This window comes from Bombus affinis, chromosome 13 (genome assembly GCF_024516045.1).
Source record: "Bombus affinis isolate iyBomAffi1 chromosome 13, iyBomAffi1.2, whole genome shotgun sequence".
Taxonomy (NCBI): Eukaryota; Metazoa; Arthropoda; class Insecta; order Hymenoptera; family Apidae; genus Bombus; species Bombus affinis.
In genome coordinates this window covers 11312775-11331221 of record NC_066356.1, presented here as the reverse complement: position 1 = coordinate 11331221, position 18447 = coordinate 11312775, and the positions used below count along the sequence as shown (strand labels likewise).

The 18447-nt window shown below is 33.6% G+C and overlaps 4 protein-coding genes across 7 annotated transcripts; 1 reads left to right on the top strand and 3 right to left on the bottom strand.

Annotated features, from left to right (window-relative positions):
• Positions 1–12: 12 nt before the first annotated feature.
• On the bottom strand, positions 13–3425 carry LOC126923114 (protein APCDD1-like). Its single transcript, XM_050736234.1, has 6 exons — positions 3247–3425; positions 3049–3180; positions 2537–2678; positions 1877–2108; positions 1364–1777; positions 13–1187 (listed from the first exon to the last, which is right to left on the bottom strand). Exons 2-6 carry the CDS (start codon positions 3089–3091, stop codon positions 216–218), a joined length of 1803 nt encoding a protein of 600 aa, XP_050592191.1. The 5' UTR covers positions 3092–3180; positions 3247–3425; the 3' UTR covers positions 13–215.
• A 382-nt stretch (positions 3426–3807) lies between these two features.
• LOC126923113 (nucleolar protein 11) lies at positions 3808–6383 on the top strand. Its single transcript, XM_050736232.1, has 4 exons — positions 3808–4223; positions 4306–4837; positions 4915–5945; positions 6049–6383. Exons 1-4 carry the CDS (start codon positions 4092–4094, stop codon positions 6175–6177), a joined length of 1824 nt encoding a protein of 607 aa, XP_050592189.1. The 5' UTR covers positions 3808–4091; the 3' UTR covers positions 6178–6383.
• LOC126923123 (cytochrome b-c1 complex subunit 2, mitochondrial) lies at positions 6353–8805 on the bottom strand. Its single transcript, XM_050736256.1, has 7 exons — positions 8638–8805; positions 8101–8237; positions 7832–8023; positions 7535–7751; positions 7021–7452; positions 6732–6953; positions 6353–6637 (listed from the first exon to the last, which is right to left on the bottom strand). Exons 1-7 carry the CDS (start codon positions 8680–8682, stop codon positions 6551–6553), a joined length of 1332 nt encoding a protein of 443 aa, XP_050592213.1. The 5' UTR covers positions 8683–8805; the 3' UTR covers positions 6353–6550.
• A 188-nt stretch (positions 8806–8993) lies between these two features.
• Positions 8994–18416, bottom strand: LOC126923096 (uncharacterized). 4 transcript variants are annotated; one of them, XM_050736159.1, is made up of 9 exons: positions 17120–17265; positions 16742–16807; positions 14951–16604; positions 14592–14826; positions 14402–14511; positions 14060–14306; positions 13790–13994; positions 13497–13698; positions 8994–13401 (listed from the first exon to the last, which is right to left on the bottom strand). In XM_050736159.1, the coding sequence occupies exons 2-9, from the start codon at positions 16747–16749 to the stop codon at positions 11629–11631; spliced, it is 4434 nt and encodes a 1477-aa protein (XP_050592116.1). In that variant the 5' UTR covers positions 16750–16807; positions 17120–17265; the 3' UTR covers positions 8994–11628. The 4 variants fall into 4 exon arrangements, with proteins under 4 accessions (XP_050592116.1, XP_050592118.1, XP_050592117.1 ...); XM_050736161.1 differs by having other exon boundaries at positions 14951–16574; XM_050736160.1 differs by having other exon boundaries at positions 16742–16915; positions 17120–17259.
• Positions 18417–18447: the final 31 nt, after the last annotated feature.

The window sequence follows — 18447 nt, the reverse complement described above, 5'->3', positions numbered from 1 at the left end:
CATCGATCGAGACTACCGACTATCGATATCAAATGTTTCGAAATTCGTTCAAAATTTAAAGCATAAAAGTGTAAGATATATTGCCATTACTCGTTTCACCATTCGTCTACATATTACTTATACGCAATCTTTTCCTTAATTACAAAATATACCCTGTTCTGTTTTCTATTCTTATGATTAAAGATCTTTGGAAGAAGATAATTTGAATTTTATCATCAGTAAACGAAATGTAACCGATATAAAAGAAGTAAAACTGTGAAGTGTATGAGCGAGGAACTTGTTGAGAGACACATAGCAAATGAAGAAAGAAACCAGTTTCTCGTATATCGACTGAATCGGTTGTATCTATTTCCTCTTCGAAAAAGAGGCAAGGGCCTGGATTCTCGAAAATGGTTTCGCGAAGGAATGGTTTCGGAACACTGACGAAGAGGAGCTTCCCAAAGATCATCCTTCCATGATGCTAAAAGCAGAGTGTAATCCCCTCTCCAATCGAGGCCAATTCTTGCTTTAAATTTCAAAGTCGCAGGAGCTTCAAAACCCGTTCGGAACATGCAATTTTTGGACCATATACCCGCTTCGTTTCTTATACGTTTAAGTTCTTTCGTAGTTCCTTCGCAACTGGTCGATACTATATTGCTAAGAGGTATTAATAAACTTTCGACAATTCGTAATTCTAATTCAGTCGTTCCAGAAGGTAAAGTATTATCTTTCTGAATCTCAGAAGCATCAACAGTGGATTCCTGTTTCTGAATCTTCATCTTTTGCCTTCGTTTCGATTCCAATATGTTCAATTCTTCCATATCTTGGAATAAATGACGATAAACGTTCAACTTTAGATTTTTCTGAATTCTTTCCAAATCTTCCGTATTGAGTGTCTTTATGTTTGAATTTTTAACATCTCGTGTTTGTCGAACAGCACGTTGAACATAAGTTCCAGCCGCGTTAATCGAATACAACGAATTGGAACATGCAGAATCACCATAATAATTCCAACGCGCGAACCACCTGCTATTATCGGAATAAATCCGAAAGAATCTCTTAGACCAAAATCCTCCATCGATGCTTTCACATCTAACGCTTAACCAAAGACCGCCGATCACTGCTGGAAGTGGTGGTGCTTGATGAAATAAAGGTGGACTGTACTCCGTGGCGCGATAGACACTTCCACAAATCGGACAGTCGGTAGCCTGCGATATTAAAAACATTCCGATTAAAGTTATTAGATAAATTGCGTCATCGATAAGTAAACTGTGGGTATCTGTGAAAAATTCATATTTTTATAAATTCAATTAAAGGAATGGACGCTAGAAGCACAAGAGAACTGCTTTATGCCATTCCTTGTCTATCGATAAAGCATACTTGCCGTATCGGCGCGTAGCAAGGATGTAGATTGCAAACGTTTCGGCTTTTGTTGTGTTTTCTGCGAACGGGCATTTCGAGCAAGTCCACCGAGTAATAGTTCGATCCTTTCACGCATCTTACTTTTACCGATCGTTTCGCTCTTCGTAACAATATTAGATCTTTTTATTTCAACTCGGAGTACATTTAATTCCGAGAAATCGATTTCGAAGGATTCCAAACAATTCATCGTATGCTGTTTTTTCGATCGTAATAGACGACTTTGAAGAGAATTATAATTCAAATCGTACATATTTAAGTCGCTGGGTGATGAAAAATTCATGGATCGTTCGTAAATGAGTTGCGCTAGATAAGGACGCCACTTTGTTTCGGTGCCGCCGCAACTTGCGTTCATGATACGTCCAAATTTATGAGCAACCTGATAATTTAATTTAAATTGTAATTTAATAAAGTATAAAAACTCTGTGTCGCTTGATCTTGCATCTTGCAACATCGTAAGAACGGTTCATCTACCTACCTGTCTATTAAGTGGTATCAAGTAAACCGAATCCAATTGTACGCTAGTTTCCGTAGCACCAGGAATTGCGATAGATGGGGATAAAATTTTAACGGAACCGCGTGCTACGACGGTATACGTTGCGATGCTGCACGACTCTTCGTCGTAATGATATTGTAATAGAAGAAACGAGTCGTTCTTAAAAAAATTATATTTCCTTATGATATATTTTGGACCAGCTCGTATTTCACACCTGAAGGAACAATAATGTCGATTTCGACGTCGAATACATTCGTAATAAATTCAAGATGCGGCTAGGTTTATCCCTTTCTAGATGAATTTTTTTTTTTTTTTAAATAACGAATACAATAATATGAACTATAAAACGCTCAAATTCCAAATAATTAGATTTAATTTAATTTTTAAAATGAGATATGCAGTCCCATTTGCAATAAGACGCTACGCTCTGACAGATCTCAATAATGTTAAAGAAATTACAATTAGACTATGGGTGTTAATGTGTTTATGAGGAATTTAAAGATATAAAAATGTACAAAACGTATATGATAAATTAAAATGTACGAAATATTATAATATGCGCAACAATTTTCAAAGTTATCGTAATGGTATGTATTATCCCATTAATTTCGAAAGGGGAAAAAGTATTATAGAAATATTTACTCGTGGGATATCCAGGTCGAATGCAGTCTAGATGGTGTATTGTCGGTAACAGCTGCTTTGTCATCAGAATCAATTTTTTTCATCATCATTTCGCAATTATCATCCTCCGTTTCGGATTCTAGAGAAACTGTGTAATCGAACCCTAAGAATAAAGAGAACGTAGAGCAAAAGATCAAATGATTTCAAAGCTTTTAACGATCCTGACAAAAGTTATAATCTCGTGACAAAGAAAAAGCGAAGGAGACGATAAAATTTTATGTTCTGCCGCATTTACGTTTCCACACCCGTCTTTTTCTGTCTTTTCGATTGGTATTCCAATCGGATCGACAGTGAGATACGATGAACTTCGTGATGTTATGCAGCTGCCCAAGGTACGCGTATCAATCAGAAGTAGAAGAATGTCAAGTAAATTTTAAAAAAGATCTCGATATAAGAGTTGATCTCGTTATGATAAATGATAAAATTAATCGTTGAAATAACACGATCTATGAAATATGCTTCAATTAACTTACCTATAAACAGGCATAAAAAAGGAACAGTGATCAACGGTTGCATTCTTGATCACAGCGAAAGTTTACAGGATAAGATATTTTATTTATCAGCGAAAATAAATTTTGCTGAGATGGAAATTTTTTTACACCAGCCTAGACGAAAATATGAATAAATTATACTCTTATTTTAGAAATTATACTGATCTACTAAAAAATTACTTTGTTATCTTCTCTTCCTGAAACTCCTTCTGAATGATCTGGACAAACTCAAGTATTGTTCAAGTCACCCTCAATATATATAGCTTTATCCCTTCCCGACCTTCTTCGTCCAACTGAGTAGTGGACATAAGTGGTAGATGTATCTACTATCTACAATGTTAAGCATTTAATTTGCATTTACCTTTTAAAAGAAAAATTGAATTTAAATTTAAAGTCGAGTTTAATTCGAGTGGCACTGATAACATTCTTAATTATCAAATATTTCTCTGCCTATGATAGTATTAAAAAAGAAAGATTTCTCTGTAGGATATTTATCCTTTTCCTTATCCAGTTTTCAAAATAATATTAACGATAGTTGATGATTAATCACGCTGATTAAACTTTATTTAAAAAAGATAGGATTTAATAAAATTCCAATATATCTTGCAAAAGCGTTTTAGGAATTTTCTACCTAAATACTTTATTGAAAGAATTAAAAACGATATAAGTAATTCATATGAATCATTATTTTTTAAATGAAAAACTGAACATAGTACGTGTTTCAGAATACGGGGGCGTTGTATTATTGCTTGCTACAAATGGTAGAACAAACTAACCTATTTGGATCTCACAGCTTATTTTTATAATAACAATCGAATTTTATTATTTTATCATTCAATGCGGTCCGGGTGAAGATATTTCAATATACAATTAAAAATTGAGATTATTGAAAAAATATGTTCAGTGCCATTAATGAAGATGTCGAAACTTCAAAACCAAACATTAATTACAAGTGAAATGCATGCCATTTCGTTTTGAGCCTTCGAGCACGTGATTTAAAAAAAAATTGTTTTAATACGTTCGAGATGGCAAAACTTTTTTCGTATTATACGCTATGTCCGCTTATCGATCAACAAAATTTGTTAGGTGTTGAAAGAGATTCGGAAAGCGGATGTGCAATCGTAACATTAGGAAGAAATATTGTAATCCGATATAAGGTAAATTATTATATTAATAACATTTGTTTATATTACGATCAATGTTTTCTGTTATCTATAAGCGATATAACGCGTTTTACAGCTACAGGATTTAAAACAATTGAGTAGTTGGACCAGCAAAGATCGATTAACGACGCAAGTTATTTATGATGAAACAACATGTCAGTATGCTGCGGTATTTAACGAAAAAAAAATACGTCTTTGGACTGCCGAAGAAACAGATTTAAATAGCATCAAAGGCTATAAATTTCAATCTGCTTTGCATACCATTCTTACGTGCGAAGACTGTCCACCTGTATTGGTACGCAAGGACGGAGCTAGTGCTTCACTAGAAACAGCTATACGAAACAGAAAATCTTGGTCCAAGGAAGGGTTATTAAACGTCAATGAAAAAATTTTAGATTGTTATTTGATCCGTACTGGTGATAAAATAAGTTTGTGTATGTTAACTGAAATTGAAGGAACTTACAACTGTGTTATAGCTAAACTTAACAATGATACCTATTCTGAAGAAACAAATTGTGTCAAAAGATTGGAGTTGAAGCGAAGATCAGAAGAGTTAGTTGGTCATGCAGTATTGCAAGCTAAAAATAAAGCTTGTCTTCTAACATTGTGTAAGTATAAATGTTGTTTTTAGATCCTTAATCCCTTTTGAAATTATGCATATTTTATATTTATTTTCTGCTTTCAGGGTCGCATGGTAGATTGTATAGTCACCCTTTAATGGAAACAAACAACGAAGCTGCTTTAAGTACATTAATTGGTATTATCAATAATATTAATACTAAACATCCAGTAGTTATGACGTCTCTAAATGAGGCAACTGTGGCAGTTTATGGGGCCGATGTTTCTGAAGAGGGGGCTGTGTTAATGATTTATAATGTACAATTTAAACTAATACAAGCTGTTCAAAAACTAAAATTGTATACGAAAGATGCAAAGTTGTGGAAAATCGAAGACAAATTGTTGCTTGCTGCTAATAGACATTTAGCAATTGCTCCTTATCATCTTGCTCCTCAAAAAATAGCTACTTTGCTTGGATCATCTTTGCATTTCAAAAACGATGACGAGAATACAGATAATAAGGAGATTATTGTAATACAAGAATCAACGGTAGCACAATGGGAAAAGAACGGATCAACTATTATTAAACAACCAATGCAAAAGCTTTCAAAAAAGCTTTCTAAACAAATATTGTCTTATATACATGAAGGGCTGAGCGATTCCGCGATACAAGAAATATTGATCCCGGAGTTAATCGAGTCGAAAAATGTTGAAGCAATTATATGGTGTTTGAATAATTTGAAAGATTTATCAGAAAAGTTATTAATCGATCTCTTAATATTTTCGTTAAGAAATCCTGATGAAACATTTTTACCTTTACAAAATGGTACAACCGATGATTTCTCAACTGTCAGAAACCCACATTCAAGGAATGATTTTCTTGATAAAATTTTTAGTCTCACTTATTCCGACATTTCTTTATCGTCTTATCTTAGGAGCGGTTTAAACTTTGACGAAATACTTCGATTATTGCAATATTTAATACAAAAATTGGACGCTCAAGATATTTGTCATGATGTTATACAACAACCAACTGACAAACAATTATATGAATGGTCTAGTCTTTTATTAGAGTCTCATTATCAACATTACGTGTTATCACGAGATCCAGAAGTTTCAGTGCTACTTAATAAACTCAGTCATGTTTTAGACGACCACGTAAGTTCACTCAAAATAGTGTAATTGCTTTAATAATTGTTCAATAAGTATTTTGTCTTCTTTATTGGCTATTCACTAATTCATTTTCAAAATTTCTTTGCAGTTACAAGTATTCAAAGATATGGAAAATATGAGGCCCATTTTAAAAAGAACGATTAGTGGCAAGTCATCGAAATCATTACAAAAAAATCGTAACAAGTTTTATACGATAGAAGAAATAAAACTCTATTAAAATACAAAGTTTCTATTTATAATTTACGCGTACATATGTAAACATTTTTAACACTGATAGTTTCTTTTATCATCGATATGTAAATGAAATTGTAAAATATTTTCATAAATATGTATATACAAACGATAAATTTAATAACACATACGCCGTTAAAACAAATAGTAAAAAGTAAAACTGGAAATAAAGAATTTTTATTTTTATTCATATCTACAGAGTTACACAGTTACTGAAACAAAATGCACATGGATATTAAATATCTTGTGCCGATTGGGATTGGTAACTTTCATATATCTTAATCTCAATCTTCACAATGTTGGAAAGAACTGGTATCAATTTCGTGTTATTTGTGTCTTCGAACGAAAAGCTACTAATTTTATTTTAATTCATCAAGATATGGTACAGTTTTCAAATTACCAAGGGCAGCTATACATAATTTTCCTTTCACAAGTTTGTCAGCCACCTGGAAAATATTTGTTAATGTAACAAGTACAGTTGAAGAATATAAAAAACGTATTATAACCTGCAAATAAAAATTATATTATTGATATACGCACAGCTTTGACATCAGATGTGGAAAGTTTATCAATGGCATTAGCTATTGATACTGGTGAGGAGACTTGTCCTTTAAGCAGTGCTTGTTGTTGCATACTTTCCAATAAACAAAGTGCATTATCAGCTGCATCCAAAACTTCAGTTTTTAATATATTCTTACCACAAGCAACCTCACTTTCAGATACTTTTAAAGATTTCAACCATTTGGCAGCTTCTTTTGTCAACTGTAGTAACGTGAAAATTAATATTAAAATAATATTTATTATAATTATAAAATTCTGTACCACTTACAGATCCTACTACATTGGATGTTGAGCATAATACGACACCGAAAAGTCCTGAATCAGTATAGCTAGCATTAAAGGTTGATAAGCCAAATGGCTCTGATCCTGCGATACTCGAAAGTTGTTTCTGTAACGAACTTGGACTACATCCCCACTTAACTCTTGGTCCGTCACCGGACGCCCTCTGCAGTACTGCACATGCTAAAGCTTCTTTCTCATTTTTCAATGATACACCTTCTACAGCTATTGCTACACTAGTTAAACTTGATGCAGTTTCTTTACGAACTTCTCCAGCATAATATTTGGTTGGTTCATTTGCATTATCTGCTGATCCAACACTTAAATTTGATCCCAATGCACTAAGTTCTGCTAATGAAACACCAGTGCCAACAACTGCGCATCTAGGTGCAGTACACCAAGTATTGACAAAATGTAATAGCTTTAAATAAAAAATAAAATGTACTTGAGCAATAAGGACATGTCATTATTTGTCAAAGTTATTTTATGATAATTGTACTTACACCTTCTGAATTAATTTTGCCTACTTGATGTTCTGGAGAAAATAGAGAATATCCAAGTCCACTACGATAAGCTGCTTTATGCAATAATTCAATTACCAAAGCTGTATCAGATAAGGAACCAAGTTCATATTTTAATCGAGGCAACTGATCTTGTACTTCCCATGGTTTAAAGATCTGCTTAGTAGCAGCACATTCTAGATACTGAAGAGTATCTGCCCTATTGATAAAAAGGAAATGGTATATAATAAAATGTTCATTTTAATTGCTAATAACAAAGTAACATAAAAGAAACTTTACAGATTGTCTCTAGTGATCTGCAATGTGTATGCTATACTTTCACGATCAAGAATGGTTATTAAATTTCCACCATGCTGTTGGATATTCCTTGTTATGGCAAAAGCACTTGAAACAGAGGTACCTAATCCTGCAGCTATCCGCAAATGATGTGCTGTACCTTGTGTATCATAAGTTTCATTTCTTGATCCAGCTCTATACATTAAACACTCATATAACAAAAGAAATATTACAATCAACATATGTGAACAATTTGTTTAGATTTCAAATACCTGAAAACAATGGACACCTGTGCAATTGGAGAATTGTTATCATAAGCAGCAACAGTAACTTTATTGTTTAAAACTTTAATTTCAGGAGTTGCTGCAGAAGAACTTGGCGCGGTTGCTGCAACTGCATAATGTCTGACCTAATACATAACAAAACTTGTTTTTAATCTTACTAAACAGTTACCTTTATGTTTTTAAATTTCTTTAATAGAAGATTTCGAAATTTTAGAAGAGTAAACCATTCTCAAAATGTACTTATAGTTAAAGAAGGCTGTTGTAAAAACTTGAAAAATTGAAAAGTTATAGGAGGGAAAAGAAATTGAAGTTTAATTACAGAAAGAAGATTTTAGTTTTTTATAGTTTTAACTATTTAATATAGTTAATTAATAGCTTGGCCTATGTAACCAATACGACAGAAATTGACATTCAGAACAGTATCAAGTCGTTTACATAACAGCTAAATGACTGATCTTATTTTAATGAATAAGAAACGATGTCAATTGACAACTAAAAAAATAGAGAAAAGAGAATTATTATTACCGCAGGACTACGTAGCAAAGAAGACCGCATAACTGAGCTAACCATTTTCTTGTTTCCAGAAAACCTCTCTTTAAGAGGATAATATGAAATGGCACTGCTGAACTACTAGACTATAGATCGCAGTCACCATATACCAGCTTACATATAGTTTCGTCAAGTGGGAACAACTCCTGTGATATCAACCGGTGTCGCTATGTTCAGCGAGCGTAGGTTGCGCGTCAATTTAAATTGCTTTAAATGAAAATACGATGATCAAATGAGGATAATAAATAATACTATAACTTTTCTTCTTTTCTACATAGTTATTCTTATTATGATAATAGATACAAGAAGGAAATATAACTTTCGTTGTGATGTTATTTTTATGGTTTATTCTATTAATTTTGCTTGCCATATTAAGAAATCCGATACAAATGTATTCCGTGTCATATTTGTACTCGTGAACATTGTTGTTTAAAGTTTTGTGTACTTGTAGCTAGTAGTATATAAATACACGAAGAAGGGAAGAAATTGTTATTTTCTTGGCTGCTTCTGTTGTTCCTTATTTGGAAGGAAAGGAATAATATAAAATGTGTTAATACTAATTAAAAGCGAACAGGAAGCCCTAAATTGCAAAAACGCAATATACAATATGAAAGGAGAAAATATCAATGGTATTAATAAAAACATAAATAATTGATCGAAATTAACTTCTGAGATTAAAAACTTATAGTTGTATAATATAAAAAAGAAAAACGTGCAACGCACACACATCTATCCAATTATGTACATACTTGCATATATATATATATATATATATACGCTCCACTTACACACACACATACATATACATACGCTTGCATACATCATACATACATACATACATACATACAATTGTATATTTATACCTATCATTAATACTACGAGTATTTTTATTTAATACAAAATAATCGGTGCGTTTATATTAAAACTGTACATATAGTGATAAACGTCCTTATTGATTTGGCACAGAGGTTGCACGATTTCTTATTCTTTGGTACTGGCAAACGATTCGTAAAGAAGATTTGAAAAAGCTGTAAACTACTTGTATGTGTGTGTGTGTATGCATCTTAATATATATATATGTACTCTGTAAATAAGTTTGATTGGTATCGTTACCAATCTTAATCAATACTTATATTTATTTTAACAACATTTCAAAGATGAAAGAGTGTATTTTATGCAAATGAAATAATCGTTGCAATTTTTACGGTATCGACATTTGCAATGCCCAGGATATTATAATAATAACTAATATTACTTTAACATGAATGTAATATGACTAGAACAAAAATGAACGTTTAAGTGTCACTATCACCATGTATAAATACACTTATAACTATCGTTAGGCAACTTGATTGATTTATTTCTGCGGATTGTGATTTATCACAACTGATCAAAATCACAATTCACAATGTTTCCGGAGACGTAAAAATTTTCACGTGCATTAATAATATCGCAGATCTTCGTTCACTCCTTTATCCGATTATTTTCTTACCTTTGCATACGACAACCTGACTATGAATTCTTAATCTAAATTTAAAAACAAGAACGATGGTAGGAGGAGAGACAACGTCGACGTCGTTGACTAATCGTCCGAAAAATACTGTTGCAAAAATTTATGGCAGCTACCGTTACATGTTACAATTGTTAGAAATACTTTCTTGTCGATGAACAAGAAATAGAAGAATATATATATTGAAAGTTAAGTAACATTTCATGTGAAGTAGCAATTACCTCAAAAAATCTACCACCAGTTAACGAAAAGTATGATTACTATGTTCAAATTTTACATGATTATATGTATAAAAGAACATATGTAGTATAAATATATGATTTGAGAAACTGAGAAGCTAATCTTTTTCTTCTAATCATGCATTGTACTTCTAATCGCGGAACGAATTTCTACAATTTTGTTCATAAATAGTTTAAAAAAATAAAGTTCACTCCAAAAATAATAGATACATGTCATTTTTTACTATACACTTTTACGATAATCACGTTCGACCGGTTGACTAATCCGACCATGTGCTTTAAACCACTCAAAAACTAGACAATCTAACATAACTGATTATATTTGTGCGCATCTCTGTTCCAGAGTTGTACTTTAATTTGAATGGTAAAGTTCTAGAGGTTTTTACTGTATCCAACGTTGACTTTCCATTATTATATGTGTGCAAGAAAGGTCAAATAAAGTTTCGACATTCAATAATTGGTCTCCATCGTTTGTTATCTATAAGGAGCATTTAACAAGTTCCCGTACGTGGCGTCTGAGTTACCAACCAACGTATATCTCGCTCGAAGTAATCCTATGTTTGCCGCCGGAACTAATCTATGACAGCTTCTTGTATTTTGGCGGCCGAGGAAAATTGATCTGCGATCATTCCTCCAAGGGATAAAAGACATGAAGTTCACACGTAGAAGAGGCTCAAAATGGGTGCTTCAAAATTTTCCACTTTCTGTTCCGCAATTTACACCGAACATTTCCTAAGTGAAATAACGAACTTTATCATGAAGTAGCACACCGTTGTTCAGCTTTCTAAGACGTTTGATCTTGATCCGTTTGTGAAGCTTGCCTATGGTTTTGTAATACGTTACAACATTGATAGTCTGGTCATGTTTCAGTAACTAAACGTTAGATATTACTCATGTCTATATTGCGTACGGTGTGAAAACGACGCCACGAATGGAAACTTTTTTAATGATCCTCATAATTTAATATATAATTTAATATATAAAAGAATTTCACTTCGACTAGTTCACGGTCTTGAATTTCTATGATTTTGTATAGAGAAAACGGAACCGAAATAGATTTAATATTATGTCGGAATATTGACATATATACCTTAGTGATATAGCATATTCTTTGATTATTTACGATTGAAATAGTTTTATAGCAAAAATTATATTGGAAAAGTTACTCGGTGGGTATTTTAAAATGTTAGGTAAAGGTACTGAAATTCTCTGTATTAGTTAATAGTAACCGGAATAATGATGGTATCCTGGTCTTGGTGGATGATACACAGCAGGACTTACAGGATAACTTGGATTGTACCCTGACAAGGAAGGCGGTGGAGGAGGAGAAGGTAGAATTCGTCCATCAACCGCGTCAGGTACAATATGTGGATTGCCAGAACCTACTGGTTGAGGACTCGTTATTACCCGAGCACCGGATCCGTGTAAGTGATGTGGTCTTGAAAGAGTGAGATCTACAGTGTGACGTCCACCGGGTGTAAGATCTAAACTTACAACCCTGAGAACATCGCTATGAGGGTAGGGTGGAGGAGGCGGTGGAGGTGGTGGCGGTGGAGGCGGTGGTGGAGGAGGAGGAGCTGGGGGAGGTGGTGGTGGTGGAGGAGGGGGCGGCGGTGGCGGTGGTGGAGGTGGTGGCGGTGGAGGAACTACTGAAGAACCAGATGTCACCTGAGAAGATATAGGAAGAGGAGTAGGTGATATCGAATAGCTTCCAGTCCTGCTAAGATCAACACTTTGTCTTTCTGCAATTTCGTACAGATGATGATGATGATACCGTGCATTTTGTATTTGTACACCAAAAGTATGATGAAATCCTCTAGCAGACATATCCAAGCCCTGAAGCTCTCCGTTTAGAACAAGAGGTTCAAAACTAGTTCTTTCTCTAACGAACTCTTGGTCGAGAGAATCATATTTATATGATGTTGATAGATCCAATTGCATTGATTTCTCTTTCACGGAGAGACTGAGATTTTGCACAACTGAATCACCTTCATCACTAGATAAATTGTCCGCGGATACCTGATGATGATGATGGTGGTGGTGGTGGTGATGGTGATGGTGCACATCTTGATATCGGGGATTTGGTGTTCCTGAAGGTGATACCAAGTCCTCTTGTTGAATATGTATATAACCGTTCGGCGAAGAAACACGTGGTATTTCTTCGTGATGTAAATACTGATCAATGTTATGTGTTCTTGGTGTACCGATATAATCAACGGGCCGATGCAGTTGATAATCGACGTGTAAATGCGTGGGTGGTGTATTTCGGCTATCTGGTGTAGGTGCAGGAGATATCAGTTCTTCTTGTTGTTGTATATAGGACTCTAAATGGTTTGGTGATCTCTGAGGTAATGGAGATTGTAGCTGACTGGATATTGAATAAAGATTTGTGTCGCGATCATTATCATCCAATATTGGACTAGTTACTGCTCCTATATCCCGCTCAGCAGCATCAAGAGCAGCTTCAACTAACAAGCTAGCATTCGCACTTTCAGTTCTTCTATAAACACTAAGTCCCAATTTAGCATTTTCTATAATATCTTGAGTCATATTATCTTGTCTTCTGGTATTGTTTGTCGATGATGATACTTTCTCATCAATTTCCTTCCGAGTATCTTCAAACTCGTAAGAATTTCCGGTAACAACACTTGTTGATAAATGAGGTATAGTATTAGATACTACTGTTACATCTGAGGAAATTGGAGGATTGAATTCACCAAGCCATTTTTTACTTCCTTTACTTTGTAATCTGGAAGTACTATATAGATCTGTTTCTGTGCGCACACCTTCTACTGTCGATTCTAAACCACTTGACATTGATGCACCCATCGGAAGCGAAGACGTTGCAATTCGTGAATTATGTTCCATTTTATACTTGGATGTAGGACTTGTACCAAACTCGATTATACTCGAATGTGTAGAAATACTTGGCGTTTCAATTTTCAAGTCATTTTTGCTATCATCCACAGATATTTTATTATCGTTTTCTTGCTGAAATCATAAATTATAAAACGAATATTGTGATTCGAAACGATTTGATCTTACGAAAATGTATAAGACAAGATATATTTTGGTGAAGAACAAACCTGAGAAGTTTTTCTACTAGGTCGCGGTGTTTTTCCACGACCAACATCTTCGACGAGCCCACCGCTATATGCATCAAAGGTATAGGCAACAGATCGTTCGATTTTTGGCATCATTTCTTCTGTAAGACCATGTACTTTTTTATAATGAAATTGTAAACATTGTTTAGTCGTAAAAGCTGCTTTGCAACCATTTTCTTTACACCTGCAATTAAAAAAAAAAAAAACAAGCACTCAATATCGTATTTACTAAAGAAATACGAAATGAATTATCTATAGGAATATTGCGATCCTACTTGAATGGTTTTACTCCACTGTGTGTTAACATATGTATTTTGAGATTACTCTTATTTTGGAACATTTTTCCACATCGATCACAAGTCGCGGCACCAACTACGTCTTTATGATGAACTTCTTTCATATGACGTTGAAGAGCAGCACGAGATCCCAGAAGTTTCAGACATAATTTACATTGAAACTCCCGGAGCACCTCAGACATATCTAAACATTCATTTAAATTGATAATAATCTTTATTGATAGATTTACAAGCTGTATAAATGCTTACCGTTATGCATTCGTTTGATGTGCACTTTTAATTTTTGCGGCTGACAAAATTTACGACCACAAAAATCGCATAATGGTCTTGAACGTTGAGGATTTTGAGCACACCCATAAGTACGATGCATTTCAAGGTAATTCAAACGTAAAAAGAATTTCTTGCAATATTGACATTGATATGCACCTCGACCTGCGTGTAATTCCGCTGCGTGTTTCATAATATTATCCTTACCCAAAACAGCAGCTCCACATACCTAAAAATATGGAATAAATCCATACATCTATACATTTGTTCAAAAATACAAAATGCGGAACGGTCGATATAAAGTGTAATTCAAGTGTAGTCTACCTTACAATGATATTTTCTTATGGTTAAACTATAATTCGTGTCATGAAAAATGCAGCAATGTAACCGATAGTATATTGGATGGGCAAAATTTAAATTACATCCTCCACAATCTGGGTAAATCAAAATAAAGTTAAACAAATGATATTGCTTGCTTATACTTAATTTATATTTTGAAAAGATAATACTATACTCGTTTTGTCTACTTTATTCTTCCGCGTCCATGCAGAAGATTGAGAGTCTGTCCAATATGTCAGCTCCATTCCTGACATAATATTCTGTGTAGTAACAAGGTGTAGTTCTCCCTGTTTTGTTATTACAGCTACGCTTCTTTCCTCTTTTGTTTCAGCAGGCCTAATATAACGAATCCAATTACTTTTTAATGGATTAGTAGTACTTATATACGAAGCTTTACCATCATTATCTATCTAAAAAAAGAGGAAAGAAGAACAATATTGTTTTATTATTGGAACATTTTAAGGATATATATGTAATGATTGAAATAGATGTAGTTTATACATACAAAAATAAAAAATATTGCATTGATTTTACCTCCCAAATGTGTCTCATGGGAAAATCATCAGGAATGTCCATTTCCCTAACTGGTTGTCCAACAAGAGGACCCAGTTTAACATGCATTGGAACAGAATTTTTTGCATATATTCCAAGCCCATGTTCTGAATTGGTAATTTTTAATTCAAAACATTCAGGTAGAGAGTCTCTAGCATATAATGGTCGATCTAAATCTACAGTTAATTGCTTTTCCTCTTTCTGAGTTTTCATTTTTGTTTTACATTGTTCAGTTAATAAAGATTCGTCATCTGATTCATTATTATCTTCTGTTATCTTTCCATATCCTTCAGACATAGGATCATCTGATTTTATAGCCTTTGAAACTTCCGTATTTTCTTTATGTTTATTTAACCAGCTTTCATATGATATAGAATCTGAAATAGCATATTGAGGTGTTATTAATGGACAGGCATCTTGTAAGTGACGATTATTACATTCTTGGCAGAGCTTTATTTTAATGGCTAATCTCTGTGGCTCAGACATTAGGCTTTCAACATTTGTTTCATTTTGAAGCTTTTCAATTGTAATTGGAGTTGTACCGTCTATTGTAGAACAAGCATTTTTATCTTCTTGCACAATTATTCCGTCTTGCGGTGCTTTCCGCACATCGTGATGTTTACGATTTTTATGTTCATTAATGTGTTTGTGCCTTTTTCTCTTATGTTTATGTACAAAATCATCTACAATCTCCTCAGATGAATCTTCTTTTACATTTTCATCGTCATCTTCGTCAGTATCGTATTTCAATCGCTTTCGTTTCTTTTTCAATTTTCGATCTTCTATTTCTTGATCTGTATTTATGTTGATATTTGAACAACTAGAATTTGTATTGACATATACCATACCGCTTGGGTCGTTCTTGTCATCTTTTGTCTCACTAAATTGGATGTGAGAAACCATGGTAGATGTTGAATCTGTTACATTTGAGATTTGTTCTACCACATTTTCACCTACACTCTTAGCAACTGATGATGTTGCTAAACAATTAGACCTTGATTGCTCATTTTTGTCACCAACCATCATAATTCTTTCCACATCGGCATCTCCAATATCATGATAAAGTACATTTTTGTTAATATTTACATTTGCTATATATTCTATGCTATCTACGTGTTCAGTCTTTGATATAACAGATTCAGCTGTCTTCGTACTAATACAAACATTGTTTTTTAAATTCGACTTTGACTCTACTTCACTAACTGACCTAGAGTTGTCTTTTTTAAGGGAAATTTGTTCCTCATCTCCTGATGTTATATCACTAGAAGATCGTTTAATAGATTCTAATGGCGAAACAATATTTTCAGTTTTAAAACGTCTTTTTCTTTTCCGTTTATCTTTATGATGTTTAGCTTTATTCTTATGATGCTTAGATCTTGAACTACGCCGGACATGTACATCAGTATCATTGGACAATTTTGTTTGTGCTGTATCAACAGAAAGAGATTCAGATTCTACAACTGTGCCACTGCTTTGTTTCCTTAAACTTCGACGTACAAATTCTCTTGTATCTTCTATCAAATCTTCAGTCTGCATCGATTCTGTTTTGCTCTTTTTATCCTGATCCATTTCCTTTTCCTCTTCTCCATTACACTTAAGGTTGTGTCTATTAAACAAAAATATGCAGTTGAGTGCACTGTAAAATATAGATATAAAGGAAGTGTTAAGTCACAATAGTGTCTCACAAAAGTTAGAAAGTGGGAATCAATTTAAGACAGAAAACGTTCAATGGTTACTAGTATTTTTATAAATATTAAGTGAAAATTAATTTACCTGAACATATTTCGTATTTGGAGTTAAATAAAATAGACATTTCTTCTGTATCGGTCGATCCGTGTTCTCAAAGAAAATCAAAATCAATGAAAATCAGTGTAATCGATAAAATTGACGACTATATTTTTAACGAATAAAAAATTATCGATTATTTTCACCCCTCTGACAGCAACCCTACAAGATGGCGATTCGAGGGAAAATTTGGACACGATAAAGGGGAAGTCCCGCTTTCGAGTGATACGTATGTTTAAGTATCGATTAAAACGGTTTTTATGGCACAGAACAAAATATTTTATAACGTCGGTCTAAATAAATTTTGATTGAAAACTAAGAAAGAGGTACATTTAATCTGTCACAAGCATCTATCTGGAATCCTACCTGGAAACAGATTCAGCAAGATCCAGCAAGTAAACTGCAACATCTTCATCCGTTGACAGACCTAAGCGTTTTTTAAGAGAAAGCCAACGTTTGCCGTTGGTAAGACCAATCCGGACGCTTAAAAAGTGTTTCGTTTTTGGTTCTGATGTGGTTCCAAGATTATTGCTTTTATGATAAGAACTTCTCGTTAACCCCGACTCTCTCACATGTCTAGTAGTTTTCTTCGGCATAACTACATCGTAGATCTGCCGGTATTAAAGCGGCGAACTTGAAGCTACCGCGGAGGTCGCGCACCGATATTATCCTATCCTCTTTATGCTCACCGCCTGACCATCGCCGCCCACTCCACCCTTTCCGCCCACCCTAGTCACTCGCCACCCCGGCAATCACCCATCCACTAACACTCGCTAAATTTCTATTTCACTCTCTCTATTCTTTCGCTAGTCTACTTTCCTTCTCCATATCCCATGTACCCCGTGACCACGATCTTCCTCTTTTATCGATCCTGTCGTCGCGCTTCATCACTGCAAACTTACACGCGTTCGATGTATGAACGCGTACTTACATGAGAATGCATGTATGTGAATATGCATGCACGATTGTGTACATTCCTATGTTAGATGCATATAAATTTATATATAGTATACACACAAATAATACAAATATGTAATTTACGTTTTGTCTATATAATCATATATATGTAATTGTATGTGTATCGTGTATGATGAGTATATACATTTGTTCATCTTCTTTATTAATTAGATGACTTTTTCTTATTTTACAATATCTAAATCAAATTTCTTGTTTATTACCTTCATATTTATTCTGTTCCATAATTATGATTATAATGTTTGCAATTAATTGAACAATTTAAATATATATATATATATAATAAACTATAACATAAACAATGTAAATTATGTTTGAATGCACGTACAATAAGGCGTAAGGTTGTATTACATAATTCACATTAATATGATAAGAAAGAATATACATATATGTACACGTGAATATTTTATAAATAATTTTTCAATTTACTCATTCTTATAACTGGTACGATCAGTAAACGAACGATTTCTCTGGAATGCTGCTTCTTCTATTTGTTATATACGTATTTATTATATACGTTTCTTTTCTTGCATAGTTCATTATTTTCGTGTACGTGTTTAAAAAGGATAATTATTCGTAATTATTTATCACGATATCTCGTATTTACCTAATGCTGCTAATGCTTAAATGCTTCAATTTACAACGAATAAATATCGACTGAAACAATACCTTTAAATCGAATATTTATATATATCGAGTACTCTATAATCGATATCTCG

Bases quoted from the DNA above. Each gene is read 5' to 3' on its own strand.
- LOC126923096 (XM_050736158.1), bottom strand. From the start codon at position 17,349: ATGCCGAAGAAAACTACTAGACATGTGAGAGAGTCGGGGTTAACGAGA. The intron at 14,307-14,401 runs GTAGACTACACT...CCATATTTTTAG, and splicing joins TAAGAAAATATCATTGTAAG to GTATGTGGAGCTGCTGTTTT. The intron at 13,699-13,789 runs GTAGGATCGCAA...TTTTAATTGCAG, and splicing joins AGTGGAGTAAAACCATTCAA to GTGTAAAGAAAATGGTTGCA.
- LOC126923123 (XM_050736256.1), bottom strand. From the start codon at position 8,682: ATGGTTAGCTCAGTTATGCGGTCTTCTTTGCTACGTAGTCCTGCG. The intron at 8,024-8,100 runs GTATTTGAAATC...TTTAATGTATAG, and splicing joins CAGGTGTCCATTGTTTTCAG to AGCTGGATCAAGAAATGAAA. The intron at 6,954-7,020 runs GTAAGTGGTACA...ACGTTACTACAG, and splicing joins CATCCAATGTAGTAGGATCT to TTGACAAAAGAAGCTGCCAA.
- LOC126923114 (XM_050736234.1), bottom strand. From the start codon at position 3,091: ATGCAACCGTTGATCACTGTTCCTTTTTTATGCCTGTTTATAG. The intron at 2,109-2,536 runs GTAAATATTTCT...TTGTTCCTTCAG, and splicing joins TCGACCTGGATATCCCACGA to GTGTGAAATACGAGCTGGTC. The intron at 1,778-1,876 runs GTAGGTAGATGA...TTAAATTATCAG, and splicing joins TGATACCACTTAATAGACAG to GTTGCTCATAAATTTGGACG.
- LOC126923113 (XM_050736232.1), top strand. From the start codon at position 4,092: ATGGCAAAACTTTTTTCGTATTATACGCTATGTCCGCTTATCGATCAA. The intron at 4,838-4,914 runs GTAAGTATAAAT...TTCTGCTTTCAG, and splicing joins AGCTTGTCTTCTAACATTGT to GGTCGCATGGTAGATTGTAT. The intron at 5,946-6,048 runs GTAAGTTCACTC...ATTTCTTTGCAG, and splicing joins GTCATGTTTTAGACGACCAC to TTACAAGTATTCAAAGATAT.